The 19,397-nt window shown below is 39.1% G+C and overlaps 1 protein-coding gene across 1 annotated transcript; it reads right to left on the bottom strand.

Moving 5' to 3' along the window:
* Nucleotides 1–844: 844 nt before the first annotated feature.
* Nucleotides 845–18,986, bottom strand: LOC118212147 (glycine dehydrogenase (decarboxylating), mitochondrial-like). The gene is made up of 25 exons (XM_035389780.1): nt 18,488–18,986; nt 18,164–18,242; nt 14,383–14,518; nt 13,710–13,874; nt 13,547–13,624; nt 12,225–12,372; nt 10,913–11,109; nt 10,449–10,545; nt 9,621–9,726; nt 9,158–9,297; nt 8,801–8,881; nt 8,442–8,539; nt 7,517–7,601; nt 7,304–7,345; nt 6,803–6,945; nt 6,375–6,450; nt 5,672–5,797; nt 4,991–5,140; nt 4,609–4,721; nt 4,196–4,337; nt 3,742–3,853; nt 3,249–3,344; nt 2,073–2,245; nt 1,342–1,422; nt 845–1,211 (listed from the first exon to the last, which is right to left on the bottom strand). Exons 1-25 carry the CDS (start codon nt 18,779–18,781, stop codon nt 1,071–1,073), a joined length of 3,099 nt encoding a protein of 1,032 aa, XP_035245671.1. The 5' UTR covers nt 18,782–18,986; the 3' UTR covers nt 845–1,070.
* Nucleotides 18,987–19,397: the final 411 nt, after the last annotated feature.

The raw sequence follows: 19,397 nt of genomic DNA on the forward strand, positions 1-19,397 counted from the left end.
GTGTTAACAGAAGCTCCTCTCCACCCACCAATTAGCAATGACATACCATAGCTGGGACAGCAGGCTCCTCGGTATAGAAGCTGGAAGGTTCTGGACTGTTATTGTTCTGTTTCGAGGGTGTGTCTAAATGTTGGATTTGAGCCAGCATGTATGGGAGGGGTATAACGAGCCGCGGTCTGCGCTCAGGTACGAGTCTGAAAACTGTGAGACACGGGTCCTCCTGCACATATTAAGTCCTTGTTAAAAAACCAAGGTGATTACCGAGGAGCACGTATGGATCGGTTACTAGGGAGACGGCTGTTTCTGCACTGAATATTTTCCTATTGGAAAATCGTGCCGGGTGTAGCAGTAAGGAAAATGGAGCATACGCAGTGATGTTTTCTGTAGCGAAACACGAACGCCACTGTCAGAGGAGCACATCGTAGCTTCACGAGAAAAGGACGGCTCTCGGTTTAACGCTGGAATCCGCCAGTGAGTGGTAGAAAATGGTGGAGGCGATTAAAATTGTTAGCTGCCCTTTCTAACTGTTCCTTTGATGGGATGAAATGTTGAGCCCCCTGGTGGTTGAACTGTGCATACGTTTTCAATGCTGATGTGGTTGTAATGTGAATTCAAGCAGCTTGCTTTGCACCATGGCTTGCATATTTTTCACTTGGACACAATTTATTGGAAGGCATAGAAATGAGAATATATATATATATATATATATATATATATGAGTGATACATGTTTTAATATATAAGTACTGTATTTCTTTTTATAAAACATTAGTTTAATAAAACTAATGAATGAATAAACTATGATGAATAAACTAATTCAGATAAAAAAACAAATGGACCTTTTCCCCTCACAATAAATTAGTGACCTGAAATTTAAGCAATATTCCATGCTATCATCATACAAGAAAAATAAATTGCCAATACAAAACTTTAAAGGGGAATTCCAAGGCAAATGTACAATATGTACGATAATATATGCATACCATGTGCTGTGATCAGAAGAAAAAGGTCATTATCATTGTGCTGGATTTTAACAGCTACAAACATAAAACATACATCAGCCCTATCATGTTATGATGAGGCCATCTTTTCTTCAAAAGGAGATTCATACATATCTAATGGAGGGCAGGTGCATATTAGGTTCTGGTCACCATAAACTTCGTCAATCCTGGAGATCGATGGCCAAAACTTGTTTTCTGGTTTGATGAATGGCTGAAATTTAAGGAAACGCAGTTACAATGGTCCTCATAAAACAAAGGGGATTAAATACTTACTGAAAGCACCAGAATTTGTCCTGGATTAGTTAACCCATGCTAATAATCTGTGTCTGGGAGTGACTCACCAGGGGGAAGGCAGCACACTCCCTTGAGTAGGGCCTGTCCCAGTCAGAGGAGGCAACACAAGCCAGCGAATGAGGCGCCATCTGAAGAACAAGCACAACGGCGTAGGTGAACCCAAAAACAAAATTTAATATTTTGTTTGCTTTCCTACAATATATAAAAAAATAGCACAGGATAAACAATATAACATTTCTAGATATTGTATCAGAAAGTTTTCAGCTTAAAGACAAGGCTTTTTTTATAATCAATGACTGTGAAGTTAACAGAACAAGTCAATAATTAGTATTTTAAATGAAAGTGAATATCACTACAGGTGAGTACTGGGTACAAATAGTTTCAACCAAGTATCCTGTTACTTTTTTCATGATAAGAAAACAACCATAGTATACAAGGGTTAAAATATTTGTTACATTTTTTATCCTTCCATAATATAGTTTGTTTTTAATATACAGTATTTGTTTCAACATAAATACCAACAAATCCTGTTTCCTACACAAAAATACAGACAGCAGTTTTACCTTCTCTCACCAGAGTTTATCCTAAAGAAGAGTCACAGATTATAACATGTTTCAGGGGTTTAAACCCTAGAATATTAGATACAGCACATTTTACATGGGCGTCCTCTCAAATGTTATCATTGATAAGTGTTAATCTGGACATCCTCTCGATATCTTGTGATGAAAACGTTATCTTATGTGAGAATGAGTGTGTAGGGGGTGACTGGGGTCCACACCTTCAGCGGGTTGATCGCCACGTCCATCCTTCCCTCCTCGATGTCCGCGATCTCCTGCCGTATCCTCACCAGGGCATCACAGAAGCGGTCCATCTCTGCCTTGTCCTCCGACTCTGTTGGCTCGATCATCAGGGTTCCCGCCACCGGCCACGACACAGTGGGGGCGTGGAAGCCTGTCGAAGGGCCCAGGTGAAGGAGTGGCCCACAAACGGTGAGCAGGCGCAGGTCAAATGCTCTGAATGATCAGTAGACCACTCTGGCTCAGGGCATATCTTAGCATATAACAAATAGTGTGGCAAAAAAGCTGACAATTTTGTTTTGAGAGTAGTAACGAATGTATATCGAGAAGCTAACTTTTTAAATTCAACAGCCAACCCAACAAGCTATGTATGGTTTGCCCGAAATGTGTAAAGACCCCAACAATTTACCACGTTGCCTGATAATTGTAGCCAATGAATCCCTGTTTGAACCTCTGGCCAAATATATGTACAAACTACATTGTCTTGACTTGCGTGTACGTAAAGGTAAACTCGAGGCCAGCATGCACTGAAAATCTCCTGATTACAATATCTGACTACACAAAAAGTCAACATCCCAATATTTCTGACATTCCATTGCGACAACTTTAATGTATTTTGGAAAATTGTAGCATGGATGAGGGATGTGTGTCCGAATCTGTAGTGCTCTATGACAAATTTCAAAGTCACAATTCGCAAACACTATACTTTCCTTTTTGACAGTCTGCAATTGATCAGTAGATCTTAAGCAAATTACCTTAAAATGACTAGAATCCGGTGATACAGATCATATATACCATAAACATTGGTCTGTCTTAAAAAAAAATGATCCAACCTTGAAACAATCTATTTATCTACATCCATCACAAATTGTATTCAAGCAAGCTTGACAGACTGTTTTGGGCCCAAAACTAAGAAGGTCATTCTGGCTTTGTGATCTGCCTGATGGAAAGTTTAAATGAGGTATGTGTTAACTGCTTCAACACTACCAACACAAAAAAATTTTTTGCCCGCCCCCAGGACAACAAATTATGATAAAGTCTGGCTGTAGCATTGTGCTGAACATATATGGCAGCAGTACACTGATGAATCGATAAAACAATTAACCACAACATATCAGTCAACGGTGCTCAGTAGTCACTCAAAACTGTGAATATACCGTAATCCTGTAGCCTCTTTGCCACGTCCACAGCTTCGATATTTGCGGTCTTCTTAAATGGTCTCACATCAAGAATGAACTCATGAGCAACAAAACCTATGCAAAGAAACAAGTTTGTTTCAGCATCAGGGAAATACATTTTTCTCTCAAAACCATCGTCTGCTCTAGTGCTTGTGGTTAGAGCTCTAGATTCCGGCTCTGAGGGGAAGTTCCTACAGTACTTTCGATGAAGACACCGCCGTTGAACATCTCACATCTCCGCTGAACATTTGATTCAGACATTTGTTTGATGACGTCAGTTCTTTTTAAAAAAATAACTAACTAAATTAAACACATGCAAGTATGCAATTTGATCCACCTTGTCGTGCTAACCCAGTTCATGGATTGTAATTGTGTAGGTACAGGAGTTTAATGTATGCAATTTAGCTGAACACATTGTATTCACTGTCATCCTCAGTTTGCTTCATAGGAGACCGGTATAGGAGCAGCTCACCTCTCTTGCCTCTGAAAAGAACTTTATAATGATTCTCCAGCCTCTTGGCCATGTAGTTAGCATTCAGAATGGCCATTTCTGTGGCATGCCTCAGTCCCTTTGCCCCCATCATCTGTATGTAGGCAACAGGGCCAATATTAAAGCTATATAACAATATGTATGAAAAGAGAAAATGTCACATTTTGTTCAAAAGTCATAGATGTTTTTTGTCATCAGAGTGAGGGCCATTCTAAAATAAAATATAATATATTGAGAAATGTAATTATTTTAAAATTATTTTGACCCTCTTTGTTCTTATAAATAATATAGACAATCACTGAACATTGCGCACTCAACAAATACTTGAAATTAACCAGATAACAAATCTATTATCCAATATTAAATAACCCTTCTTCGCACTGTAGTTTTTCTTTCTCTTGTAACCTGAATGCAGGGAGGCTTGTTTGTCTGTTACCTTGATGTAGGCCCAGGAGATGGGCAGGATGGCACTGGAGCCCCAAGGCGCAGCACTGACGGTGCCCTGGGAGGTTGCAGCGTTGTCAGGGTTCAGCGTGACTACAGGGTGGCACGGCAGGAAAGGCACAAGGTGCTGCTTTCTGTTAAAAAGAAAAAAGCTTTACAAATTGCATGGATGCCAATGAAGATCGTTCAGATGAAATTCCACACCTCTAACGTTGTTTGTGCTCTTTGGTATTACAGGTGCTACCGCTTAAATCTAATTTTTATTGTGTGACTAAACCTGTTAAGCTAGGTAAATAATCTTTTGCAATGACGGCCTCAGGTGTACAACAAAATGTGTTGCAAGTCGTATTTCTCCACCCCCTCTTTGACAGAACAGAGGTGAATTCTGGGTAAGTGGACACTCACACGCCAATAGGCCCCATCCCTGGGCCCCCACCTCCATGGGGAATGCAGAAGGTTTTGTGCAGGTTTAAATGGGAGACGTCTGCTCCGTAATCTCCTGGGCGGCAGAACCCTACCTGCACAAGGGAATAAAAACACATAAAGGCTCATCAGAATTAAAATGTCCGTGGCAAAAAGCCACAATCAGAGCTAGGAAAACCTGACATCAAATCCGTCAGTATTCAAGTTCATTTGAGATCTGATCGAACCATAAATCTTATTCTCAGAGAAGGAAACTGACCTTCCAAATGTAGAAGTACAGTTAACTTTCTTGTTCTGAAAGGACATGGCTACTGAAATTCTGATTGTGACTGTGAATCCAGTTAATACCCAGTGTCATCCTCACCTGTGCATTCATGTTGGCTCCATCAAGGTAGACTTGGCCCCCGTGCTGGTGGATAAGCTCACACACATCGCTGATGTTCTCCTCAAACACACCACTGGTAGAGGGATATGTGACCATTATAGCTGCCAAGTTAGCCTTGTGTTTGTCCACCTGGGAACAGACAATTCAATAAGCAGCTGCTTTTCTGCGGTGTATCACACACTTTCCAAAACAGTTTTTAAATCTCTGTCACATATTTGAGTGGTTGTGCACAGAATAACCTGAATAAATGATTTAATGATTAGACACAAATGTGTTTTTCCTCCCAGTTTCATCAGAGAACTAATCCTTCAAGACCAAGCTGCAATACTGTACAACTTGGCTAAAATGAATCTGAATGTCATGCAGAAAGTTAGGCCTTAGATATTTTTAAACAATATACTGTATTTTTCACCCCAAGGACTCCCAATTTTGGTTTGTTTATAACTTTTTAGCCTTGACAGCCAAAGTTCATTTTGTCCTGTGTGTCTTAAATAATTAATCAGGTCATGAATTAAAGATTAATTTAAATTAACTGAGTGGAACTTGCTTTCGTTAGGATCTGTTACAGGCGTATACATCTTCCCATGAGGTACTGACATCAACTCTATACTTCCATTTAATTTTTCCCCACATATTCAATAGATTACTTATAGCCCTTACCATGACCTTTAAGTGTGCCATATCAATGTTGCCACCCCGATCTGACTCCACCACCTGGACATTCATCCCAACCATCTGAGCACTGGCGGGGTTAGTCCCATGGGCTGACTTAGGAATCAGACAAACCTAGGAAATATTAAGCATCAAAGAGACAAATGAAGGTGCAAATATGTATTTAAAATCAGTTGTGAAGTATTTTTAGGGTACCAAGCACCACAGTTGCATTGGCACCCTATTGTATTTGATGGGTTTATTAAAGGTCCAAGCACTGCAGGCATGATCAAGTCTGTGAAATTTAGAATACAATTGCTTTTAAAAAATAATTTTAAAATGTAGACATGTTTGTAATGTTTGACCAGTTTACCCGAAACTTGGTATACATAATGTACAGATGCAGATATTTTAAAAACTCATTAAGAAAAAATTTTGTAATCAAAATGCATTGGGCACAGCTTTAAAAAAGTGCTTCTAAATGGTTTTACGTAATATGACAGAACTAAGTACTGACATTGACAGCACATCAAAACTCCACCATACAGCATTTAGCAAAGAAAAGTTTTTTTTTTTTTACTGCATTCTTAATGTAGAACTCCACCCTCCAACATTTAAATAAACTCCACAAAGGATGAAAAACAATATGTGCATTGCAGCATTGTGTAATGGCTTGGCAGCTTTTCAAAATATGACTGTGCCCAGTACTCACTGTTCTGTGTCCCTCCCCTTTAAAGTTCAGGTATGTTTTGATCGCAGCTAGACCAGCATATTCACCCTGGGCCCCACTGGAGAACAATCACATACCATTACTGCACTGTATTATTTGCTGTATATATATATATATATATATACACACACATATATATAGCATATATACATAGACATGCATAGCAACTGGACAAAAATAGTTTAAAAAAAAATAGAATTTAAAAGCCACGTTTGGAAGATCTGAAAAATGTATTATGGGAATGATATTGATTTGAGAAATATTATGCATGTCATTTCTCAACTAAATTGCCAAGAAATCAATAATCTTACTATATAAAATGCTAATTTAAAAGCGCCATGTACAATTACTCTCTTTTGTATAAGGTTTCTCATTAATGACAACTTTTTGCACGGCATTGAAAAGCTGACCTGTTGGGCTGGAGGGAGATAGCATCATATCCAGTTATTTCACACAGATCTCTCTCTAGCTGTCTGAAGAGCTGCTGGTAGCCCTGTGCCTGGTCCAGGGGCACAAAGGGGTGGATACTGGAAAATTCCCTCCATGTGATTGGCTGTTGGGAACACCAAATGCCAGATATTGGTCAGGTGATCCACCAGGAACAACAAACATGTGAAGACAAAAATAACATGAGAGAGACTGCACATCATAAGGGACCCCACACCCCACATTACTGATACTATGGCTGTAGTATAGTATGGCTAAATTGGCCAGTTGATAAACTGATATTGCACTTTTTTGCAATAAGCATTGTGGTGTGTCAAGAAAAACAGTAAAGCAGTATAATGCAAATTCCCATTTTGTCAAAGCAGCTCTAATAATGTGTTTGCATATTGCATATGAGTCAAATAGGTTCACTGCCAAAGCTACACCTGGCAGTGGGCATCGGTGAAGGGAAGCACATGACTCACCATAAGTTCAGTCGAACTGTTCAGTTTCATTGTGCAGGAACCCTGAGTGTGAACAGAGGAAACAAACATTGATAGTGAACAGACATTTTCCAGGGAAAACTCAGAATATCAAAGTAATAAAGAGAATGTCTGAACGGAAATGGAAAATGCAATGGAAAAATGAACAAAAGCATGATTTATATCCAATGACTGTGAAGTGAAATAGGCATTCACCAGTGGGATCATACTGTGTACAAGAGAAATATCTTTGTTTTCCAGCCGCTTCATGTAGCGAACAATGTTCGTCTCAGAGTTATAACTGTGAATGAGATTAAACAGAAACGTTGAGATGGCAGTTCTGAGGCAAAAATCATCTAAATTACTAGCAAATAGTCATTAAAAAATGCTTGGTTCTCAGAACAATCCAAAGGTTACCAGTGCATACATTTGTACAATTTCCTGGATGCCTATGATACATTATATTTAATGCACAAGGAATGGCTTCAGAACGATGTTCAAAATTTTGAATTGTGAATAGGCATTCACTGTATGTTAGCAATGTTAAACAATCTGCCATTTCACTACTTTCAGTTAGAACATTTTTAAATTGTATTTGACATAATTCTCAATTTTTTTCAAACTAAATGATAACCTTCCAGGATTGTTTGTATGTAACGTGTTTGGAATGTTCTCAGACAGTCTGGAAAACATTCTTATTTTAACATTATCTCACAACCAAATGGTAATCTAATCAGATTCCTCCCCAAAGTTCTGGATACACTTCACACCTTGAAATGGATAAGTTGTGTGGGGCTGTCACTCTATTTATGTTTTATTTTCCTACTGAGTTTCAGGATCGCCGGATTTTGCACATTAAACATTTGGTAATCACAAGATATATAATTGCTTTGATTGAAATTCTGGTTGTACTGAGTTAGTCCCATGGAATATATCTAATGGCAAATGATTCTGAAAATAAAAATATGGAATGAAGGAAGAATGGAAGAAACTAAAGTGATTTTGAATTAAATTGTAAGGAATGGATGTGATCAACTGAATTAACTGAGCTGAATGTTTAACACGTGAATTTGATTCACAAAATTTACAGAATAAGCCCCAACTCTTGTTTTTGTCAGAGGCTGGATCATTTCTGGCAAACCTGTTGAACACTGGGTGTGAGAGATATTCGGAGGTCCTCTTGAAAGATGTTCCCAGAATGCCTTTTACACTACCATTCATTTTCTCAGCGATCAGTTCCTAGGAAATAGCACCATAAGAGTCTTGTCATAAGACTTAATCAGTCCAAGAAGTACCACAAACATCCGGCCTATAAATAAACACAGTCTGCTTTACAATAATAATAATAATAATAATAATAATAAAAATAATAATACTACTACTACTATTACTAATAATAATAATAATAATAATAACTGCATTTGGATCATTGGTCTATATATGTGTAAATCCTTCTACTCGTAATATTTAAAAAAAACAAATTTAAAACAAGTTACTTACAGATGAGGAATCACACCCAACCACCCACAGCAGATCATCCAAATCTGTCTCTGTCACAGTCTCATCCAGAGATATGCCCAACTGGGGAGGTCATTTTCCACAGAGATTTAAAATGTTATTGGTCATTCAACACATGTGACGCAGGTCTATAAAATGACATGACAATTTTAACATAAAATCTAGCCAATGTGTTGATGGCAAACAACTTGTGCGTATGTTCAGTGCTTTGTGTTTTCTTTTTGGCTCAGAATATCATTCTCTTTTTGAGAGTCTTAAATTGTATGTCAGCTCAGGACTCCAGTGGAGAAATCCCACCATCAGCATCACTCACTCCTTGGGGTTAGAGCAGCGACTCACCATTTCGTCGCCGTAGATTCGGAGGTTGATGTTCCTCTGCTTTGCTCTCTCCAGTACATCTTTGGCAGTTGTGCCACAGTGGATCTTGAGTGTGTCGAAGAACACCTCATGCTGGAGGGTGTGTCCTGCTCGCTTCAGTCCTGTTGGAGCAGAGGAGGAAATGACAATTGCCATAAGCAATGCAACAAGATCTGCCTTCCTAACATGTGACCTGCTGGTAAAACAAGGACGATGACTGACATTGTCCTGATCATGTTTTCTCATAATACTCATGTTGCTAAACCATCTGCAAGTACTTCCTCCCTACGTTTTGTTTTTTGTGAAGTAAATCACTGGAGTCATCAACAAGAAAGACTGAAACTATTCAGAGCACAGTTTGAAAATGACCTACCAATTACAATGTCCAAATATTACTGAGATATTGGCAAGTACCTATATTAGTTAATGAGATGCCCAGACATACCTTCAGCCAAGATCAGGGTAGCATTGTGTGTCCTATTAGCAATATGCTTCAGACCTTGTGGGCCATGGTACACCCCAAACATGGCAGCCATATTTGCAAGAAGAGCCTGAAGAGATCACAATGTGTGGCAAAATTGTACATTATAGCAAACAGGTACGAGTCATTTAACACATCAAACTCAAATATAGGAACATCATTTTTCTGGCAAAATGATGAGGATGAGGTCCACAAGGTTCAGTTCTTGTTCTCTGATAAATATGTGCACTGTTCCAAAAGTTGGAATTCAATCTGATGTTAAAGTAAAACATCACACACACACACACACACCAGGATTCTCACTCGTACTGGAAAGCCTTGAAAACATGGAAATTTATCGACTAGTTTTCCAGTCATGGAAAACACCTGGAAAATGAGAAAATTTACAAAATGTCCTGGAAATATTTGTGAGGTCCTGGAAAATTGTAGGCTAGGCTATAAGTCAAGCTATTAAACAGTATATTTAGAGCTGAGATTGCATATTTTTCTGTATTTTTCTCTGCTCATTTTTATTAGCTCCTGCAGCACCAAGTTTTGAATGGTTATGCTACTTGCACAATGCCGCACCCCCCCCCCCCACCCCCTCGGGCTTGCACATTGCCACCGCCCTCACCCCCCGTCCACCGTCCACAGTCCACCACCGGCTTTGGGCTACCATGTTTCATGTCTGTAAGTCTAAGTCATGGAAATTGTCCTCGGAAAGTCCTGGTAAATGATTTCCTAAAATGAGTGGGAACACTCACACACACACACACACACACACGTTTGTAAGCTCACTGATGGCACTCTTACCTGCGCAGTGCAGATGTTGCTGGTGGCTTTGTCTCTGCGGATGTGCTGCTCTCGAGTCTGAAGGGCCAGACGGTACACCTCCTTCCCAGCTGCATCTCTTCACAACAGAAAGCAGGCAGGCCTCAAAATGCTTGCAGAACTTACATAAGCCATTTTGCTGGGACTTCAAACATGAATTAACAAGCTCGCTGCCCTAAGGGTACTGCAAACCACAGACACATTGCAACAGCACAAATAGTTTTAGACTGTTCATTTTCTATAAATCTTGCAAAGTCTTCTATCTCAGGCTACGGTAACATAGCATTCAAGGGAAGTGATTCCACATGTTCACTTTAACTCTGGTTCTCCTCATCTTACCCCTCCTTTAGTACAGTACGTACTGTGTGTATGTACTCCAGCTGTAGAGCATGAGCAAGGCTAATCTAAAAAAAAAAAGACATTGCTGCAGATCTTTGAAAGCTCACCTGGTGACTCCAACCATCCTGCCTGGCATCATGCGGACCAGTGGTTCTTTCACAGAGAAGAAGGCAGCGTGAGGTCCTCCATAAGAGAGAGGAACCCCAAACCTCTGCGAGCTGCCCAGAGCGATGTCTACCCCAAAATCGCCCGGCGGGCGCAGCATGCACAAGGCCAACAGGTCAGTGGCGCAGCATGCCAGGGCCTACAGGGTGACAACAGGGCATCACTTAAATACTTCATAGGCCCCTTCTGGGGTCAAAGGTTATGTCCTCATTCATTTTTGTTCGTTGTCATTTTTGTAAATATATAATGAATACAAAATGAAAAAATAAGTAAATAAATATGAATTGCACCAATGCAACAGCAAAACAACAAGGTATACAGGTGTGCAGCCAGAAAAAAACATGTTATATGTTAGATCCCCATGGCTAAACGTAAGCATAATAAGATCAGCACTTACAAGCACTGGCAGAGCAACAATTCTGAAATGACAATATACTCCCTTGCATTAACTTTCACAGTAAACAAAAGTGCACTCAAAAAAATAAAATCGTGAACGCAGTTATGTCAACAGGTTCTACATAACTGAGTTAAGTAGCTTCAAAATGAATTATTTAGTTAAACCAACAGTTTTGGTTAACAGAACAGAAGTCTGACATTTTATATTGTGAGTGAGAGGCTGTGGAAAGAAATACAGTGAGCACAATGATGCAAGAGGACAGGCTTGACTAATGACTGCTGAACCTATATAGAAAATCACTCAGACACACCCTCCTGTGACCAGCCAATCCCCACAATCCTTAAAATAACCCTCCTCGTGGTTACTGCCATTTGAACATTCCCAAGCTCCATAAGCAGCATTAGATTCCAGCCAGCTGATTATCCTGGGGTGCCAATGGAACAGGACATAGAGTCAGGCACTCTGACAATGACCCCACAATTATATGTCTCCTAAACTAGGTCACTGTGGTCTGCTCAACACAGCACCCCATGGATTAGCCCAGCAGAAGCCTGGGAGAGAATTACTGTAAGAGCCCTGAGAGGCAGCCTATTAGAGAGCCATAGGAAATCTGATACAGAGCTAGAGGAGAGAAGGGAGGATTAAAGCACCTGAGCCGATGAGCAGGGGTAAAAAGGTGCATCTTCACCTGGTACAGACCTAGGCACAGAATTAACCTTGGTCGCCGCTGCACTTATAAGTAGCAGGATGTTACCCCCATGATTTGGCAGGGCTGTATTTTGTGAACTGATTCAATAGAGAACCTCAGTCACATTGAAAGACACTCAAAGTGTTGTCATTTGTTAACTGCGACTCACCCCAGCTTTGTGGACACGGTCCACCAGCCCAGTGAAGTCATGCACTCCGCCCTCTGTATCCGGATACTGGAAGAGTACACCACTCACATCCTTCACACTGAAATCCATCTCATCAGGCAACTTCAGCTCTGTCTTCACACCAATGTGCCTGCCGAAAAAACAAACAAAAAAAAAACAGCAATGCTTCAGCTGGATTTTTGGACACATACTTTTTAGCTACAATAGGAGTGACATAATCACAGATAACGGCTGGTTGTGGATTTCTCATGGACAATCAATAAATGTTTAATACTTAAGGGATATTATTGCAATAAACATGGACTGATTAGAAATCAGCATCGATAGAATGGATCCCATAAATAGCCAATCATTTTTTATTCTGTTCTTAGCAACAGAAATAAATGAGAGAATGATAAAACTTTTTTGCAAGTGGTAGCTGAGCTTATAGCATTGTCAAAATAATACATAAATTGACTAGCTTAAATCCATTAGCATTCAGCTTCATAAAAAAATGTTAAATTTAATTCAGTGACTGAGGGATGCAGAAGAAAACGTTAATACAGTAATATCCTGATAACAGTTGTAGACGCAAGTGAGTAGTTGCATGAACAAAACCACGGCATGATTCCAAAAAGAATGTAGACAGAGAAGAGGAAAATGGGAGCAGAAGTATGTCCAAAATTTTTTTTGATAATAACAACGCCTGAAGTCACTAAGTCAGCGAGTGAAAGGCAGCACCAGGGAACAATTGTTCTTGCAGTTCATGTTAGGCAAATGAGGGTAGTGAAGATGGATAAATGTTTCCATATTCAAATTCTCAGAGGAGTAACCTGGCTGAGCCCATTAAAGGGATGGTTCCCTTTTATCATATTATTTCAGTTAAAGTGGGTGTTTTCAAGTGGCAGAGACAAAGCATGTTGTAGTGAAAATATTTTCAAAAAATATAATTAATTTTATTTTTATATAATGTCCCTTGTATTGTAGGTTTCATATATAGTATATATAGTATAATATATGGTTTTTAAGACCCAAGATTCATGTCCCCTATAGGATACAAAAATGAATTACTGGGTCTTGGGAGGATATACACATTTATAAGCCGGGCACGTACAAGTTACAGCTTGTAGTCACTGAGAGGTGTGACTAACATCAAGTACGCTCATGCTGCAAAAACATAAGTCAAACCTCAGAGGAGGGTCTAGTTCTTACACATTCCTTTCAACATGGGTGTGGTTGTTATATAGAAATATTAAAGTTAGTGCAAAGACATGAACGTTATATTAAACCGAGTGGGCCAGGTGCAATCCAGGGTACAGACTTACCTGGCTCTTGTCTGCACTACAGCGATCGTCTGTGGGTGGCAACGAGGGTCAATATAGAAGGTCCTTCTCTTATTTTTTCTGGGTACAGACAAAGACAATAACAAGTCACACACCACTAGGAACACTGTAACAGGAGACCCCAAGTGATGCTCTGGGTGCTCACCTGTGGCACAGCTGCATAGCCTCAGCGGCCGCTGTGCCTTCGTCCAGCAGAGAGGCGTTGGCCACGGCCAGGCCGGTCAGGTCGCACACCATGGTCTGGTAGTTGAGCAGGCTCTCCAGACGTCCCTGGGCCACCTCTGGCTGGTACGGTGTGTACTGGGTCACCCTGAGGAAAACAGATGGGAGATGAATATTTCTGCTGTCGAACTTCAAAGACTTTTATTTGAACAAGACCGTAAGCAGATGGTGAACTTCTGATATGAGATATGAGTTATTTTTAATCTGAGCTGAATCTTGAAGATTTAACGCGCTATTCCTCCAATCACTGCTGTAATACACATGTACTGGCTTATTTAGTTGTAGTTGCCATTTTTTAATATGTCTTGTGTGGTATCTTTATTCCATTGCTGTTTTATCATATAAACAAATAATTATCCCATCACATGCTTTGAGCAAACTGTCTGAATTACATTTCAAATACAGACCATGGAGGCCTGTGAATATGTAGCATGAGCATTAAGCAACTGCATTAATATAATACAGTACAGTGAAAAAGTATTTGCCCCTTCCTGATTTCCTCCATTATTGCATATTTGTCACAGTGAATGGTTTCAGATCTTTTGGCAAAATTTAATAGTGTAAATGTGTTATGTAAAAGTGATAGATATACAAACCATCCTGAGTTTTCCAGTAGGTTCCTCTGTATAGCTGGTGGTACGGAGCAATTATAATAGCCCATTCCAATGTACGTCCTCCACAGCTTGTTCTGGCTGGCAATGCTGTGCAGTGATTGCAGAATTTCATTCTCACCTGGTAGGCAAAAGCAGCAGTCCTTATATATACAACATCTATTGTGTGCATTCGGAACATTCTCTAACTGCTTCACTGAGTTTCAGATTTATCGTTTATCATGTCATCATGAGTCTCATCACAGCAAAACCTACCATTGATACTATAGTACTGAATACTGGCATATATATATATATATATATATATATATATGGGGGGAGTTGTAACAACCCCCAATATTACAAAACAGGTCAAAGACCCCTCAATAATATAGCATGATGATGAACAAAAATAATTTCATAGAATAAAGGTAGATGTGATTGGGATATACTGGTAAGGCAGGATATTTGTCATGGAAGTTGCAAGTACAAACAGATTGCCTGACTTTCCACATTTTTTTGCCATTTCCACGATTTCCTTTATTTTTAGTCCTTTCCGTGAGTTTTTGGCAGTTTCAGAGGGTAACAGTCAACCTTAGAGTGGCATACGGTGTTATTTGTATAGGCAGGGCCTACACACTTTAACAATAGCCTATTGCAAAATGCTATAAGAAACAAATACAACATTGTATACAGATTCTGGAGTGTGCTGAGATCAAGATTTTCTCCTTGTCAAATGTTCCAATCACAAGTTAACGCCCAGCGCTACTTCCACATTACAGTAACATCAGTGATAACAGGCACTCATCAGACTCAAACCTCACAACATATTGTGCCAAACTTTAAAGAAAATAAAAACAGACATACAATAGCCTAATCCTGTGGTGTTAGCAATGCAATTTCAGCATGCTCTATTTCTAACAACGTTCTATTAAATTAAAACCAAAAAAGCATGCTGCCCATTGATTTTGCAACTGTTGCAACAGTTGCACACGTAATTTCAATCCTTTACCACTGCTGCAAATTAGATATATTAACCAGCTCAATAAATTAACATTAACCTATTTTTCTTCCAGTTTATAAACATTTTCTGTGATTTTCAACAACTTCACAGTGGCTGCTCATTGACTTCAGCCAATATTTTCTGTGACACGAACACAGCCTTACCGATCAGCAATATGTAGTATTTTCCCCTTGTAATTCACCAGAAATTATAATTTCACAGCTGTTGGCTTAAAAAAAACCCAGGGGAGCATGCACCTAGACCCCTCTACAGGGTTGCAGTTCTCGGGATATGTGTGCATTTCTCTCCCTGTGTGCATTTCTCCCCCCCCCCCATATATTCAATCTAAAGTTATATATATTTATTTATGTGCAGTGCAGGGCAAAAATATTAGGCCATCTGCGGGGGGGTTTTTGGTCTAAAAGGATGTGTTTCTGTGAAAAATCCCTTGCTATGTGCTGTTAACAAGAAGAAAAGACTCCAGTGGGCCAAGTAACGACAACACTGGAACAAGAAAGATCGAGAAAAGGCAGATACACATCCTTTTACACCAGCAGATGGTAGCTGCCGTTTCACAGGAAACTGGTTTCTCTCTAGTTTCATTGAGTTCTTCCTGTTGTTGAGGTGCAGTTGTACAACAGTTTATTTTGCCGATCAACAAAAGATATATGTCTTCTGCCTCTTGATCTTCCTAGTTTTCTCCTGTTAACATTACTGCCTATTAGCTGGACCCTTCTGAGTGTGTATTGAACACTGCACCTGGAAATCTTAAGCTTCTTTGAAATTTTTCTCTGGGAACACCTTGCCACAAAATATGTTTATTTGGCTCTGCACATCTAGGCCACATAAACACAGGCCTTCATCTAACTCTGTCTTCTTTGCCACATTTCTTGTAACATTAGTTCCTATTGGGAAGGCAGGTATGCCATCCCATCTTGTTACGCCTTGGCAGGGGCATGCCCCATACATATACAGCACCGAAAGTTTGGCACTTTTCAGGTTTTATTTACACTACAGGTCAATGGTATGAGGCTAGTTTAAAAAGAAACTTAAGATAGATAAGATTTCAGTCAATTTTAACAGCTCATCCACTTCCCTCCCACCCTTCCACCTCCCACTTTCACAAAATTACATTACATTTATTTGGCAGACGTTTTTATCCAAAGTGTCATACAATAAGTGCATACCAAAGGTCTTTGGAACAACTACAAAACAAAGGTCTAATAAGGTACAATACTCATTATGTAACAGTTATTCATAGCCATGAACACATTAAGTCCAGTTCACACAGTAAGCATAGCGTAGGTCAGATGTTATGGTAAGTCAAACTAGGAGGCATGACAACAAGTTACAACATCAAGATAATGATAAAAATGCAATATAAGTGCTGGATGGAGGTACAAGTGTAAAATGAAAATGCTACAGGAACAAATTAGAAGGATACAAATGATAAGAGCAAACCAAGATTGGGAGTGCCCTCCAAAGTAATTATAGTTTGTCCATGTACGGTCTGAAGAGATGCACAAATGGCTTAATACTTTTGGCCTGTACTGTATATTAATATACATGTTTGGGGAACATACAGCATAGTACTTTACTGGATTCAACACAAGCCAATTTCCAGTTTAATGAAGCACATAATCACCACCATTCATACCACTAAAGAGCTATTGATTTGAATAGGTCTTCTACTTTCACCTTCTCTGCAGAATATTTGCAGAGCCTGAGTGCATGTGATAAGCATATTTCAAAAATAAGCATTGAAATATACCAATTGTTATATATCTCAATTAAACTCAAATAAAATTATTAATACAAAACACAAACTGGAAGACAATACTTCGAAACTGACACCTGAAACCAGGCATGGGAACTAAGCATACAAATATATTAAGCCATTACATAAAGACATGCTCAGTGTGACAAATGGATTATTAAAGATGAGACTGGATAAGCAAGTTTGTTACCTGAATGGGTAAGTTTGTTTTAGGTCAGTTCTTACATGTAGCAACCGCACCCTGGTATATTTCAATGAGAGAACATCACTGTCTTCATTTTCAGAAAAGCACTTCAGATTCATGCACTGTGTTTACATGGCTATTCTAAATCTGCTTTTTGTGAATTTGTGTATTGTGAATTTTTGTCTTAAATCGTAAACTAATAATAATAATAATAATAATAATAATAATAATAATAATTATTATTATTATTATTATTATTCAGTGCTAGTTTGTACTTGGTAGGATTGTTGTTTGCTGAACAGGTTACTCTACAGGGTTGGAGTCCTGATCGATGTGGTCACTTCTGGCACTACGATCTTTACTCACTCTAGTGTGTTTCTTTTGCACCTCTGCACCTTGACCTAATGCACTTGTTGTACGTCGCTCTGGATAAGAGCGTCTGCTAAATGCCTGTAATGTAATGTAATGTAATGTAATGTAATATAATAATGACAAATATGTACCCAGCTGGACTACTAAATACCCATGTTACATTTACATTTTATGGATTTAGCAAACCCTCTTATCCATAGCAACTTGCATTAGGTTACATATTATCTTCTTGTTTTTATTGCACTTCCATTTTTTAAATGGGATTTCACTACGTTTTTTCTCGTTTCGTCTTTGCTTTATCATTTCTGTAAGGCCATTTTTAAATAAATAGGCAAATTATGTTTAGCCCACACGACAGGGCTACGCTACCAAAGCGCACACAAAAAGGTTTATCATAAGCCTAGCCTACACATGCTGTCAAAATGTCATGAAAAGGAAAATAGATACTTACAAATCGGGTCATCCATTTTCAAACTTCTTTGTAAACGGATAGAAGACGGAATAGTTTTTTCAATAAGTTCGTCAACTGTCTAGAAACAACACAACAGTGTAACCCACAAAAAAACAATGTTACATAACATTACATATAGGCTACAGTTATTTCTCCTTTTTATATGATTGTTTCCACATTTATGCCTAAAATTTAATTACACTATTTGTGGACTAGCCTACATCCGCCTGAAAGAGAAGCTGTAATTCACAACCTCTATACCAAACGTAAGTCTTCTTACATTAAAGGTTATCTAAAATGATAAAAAAAAATGATTTATCTTACCTCTAGTCCGAGAGCGTAAAGCATCTCTCCTTTCTCTTTCTCACTGGGTCCAATGTGCCTTTGGACAAAATCATCATGTCTAGGCAATATTCGGTCGATCTGTCTTGAAGAGGCAGACACTGAAGAACCTCTCAATTCCCGAGTCGAAACAAAAGTATTTTGATTTTTATAAGCATGTCGTTGAATTGGTAGTTTTCCTGTCAAAACCTTACTTTGAATGCTAATATTTCTCCAAGGGCCGCGGATGTTCGTTGACTTGTTGATTAAACCCACGGATATTGCACATCTATGCATTTTGGACGTTAGAGCTGGAGCTCTGTAGCGCAACAGCTATTGTCTTGTTTTAATGAACATGTAGTCCGATCACACAGATTAAACTCTTCGCAAAATACTTTCCCAGAATAGCTTGCTTAAAAACACCTCCGGGTTTCAAGAACCAGCCAATCGATTCAAGGCTCAGAGACAAGCCCCTGTCATCATCTGCCTGGAAAGTTAGAAACACCATCTGCGGGAGAATTTAGGCATTGTTTTTTACATAATCGGGCAGCAGAGACAAATAACAAGCTACGTAGTTACCAGGTGCGTTACTTGCCTCTAAACCAATGTGACACATATTTATAAATGTATGATAGACCAAAAGTACGCTAATCATGTTTTAATGTTATGAGGCATCGACAACACAACGAATTACATACACTTGTAAACACTTCTGTCGGGGTATTCGAACTCAAAGCCTTCTCCAATGCCCTTAACTCTCATTGATGCTCGACACCTTTTAAGTTTTGACAAGAATAAAGAAACTGGATAAATGAAAGAATTTTGGCAAATAAATTAGGCTAATCAGTACCACTGCCTTTGCCTTCCACTGGACATCAGACGTTTTCACTGCAAACCAAACTCACCAATTACA

The sequence above is a fragment of the Anguilla anguilla genome, chromosome 14 (genome assembly GCF_013347855.1).
Source record: "Anguilla anguilla isolate fAngAng1 chromosome 14, fAngAng1.pri, whole genome shotgun sequence".
Lineage (NCBI taxonomy): Eukaryota > Metazoa > Chordata > Actinopteri > Anguilliformes > Anguillidae > Anguilla > Anguilla anguilla.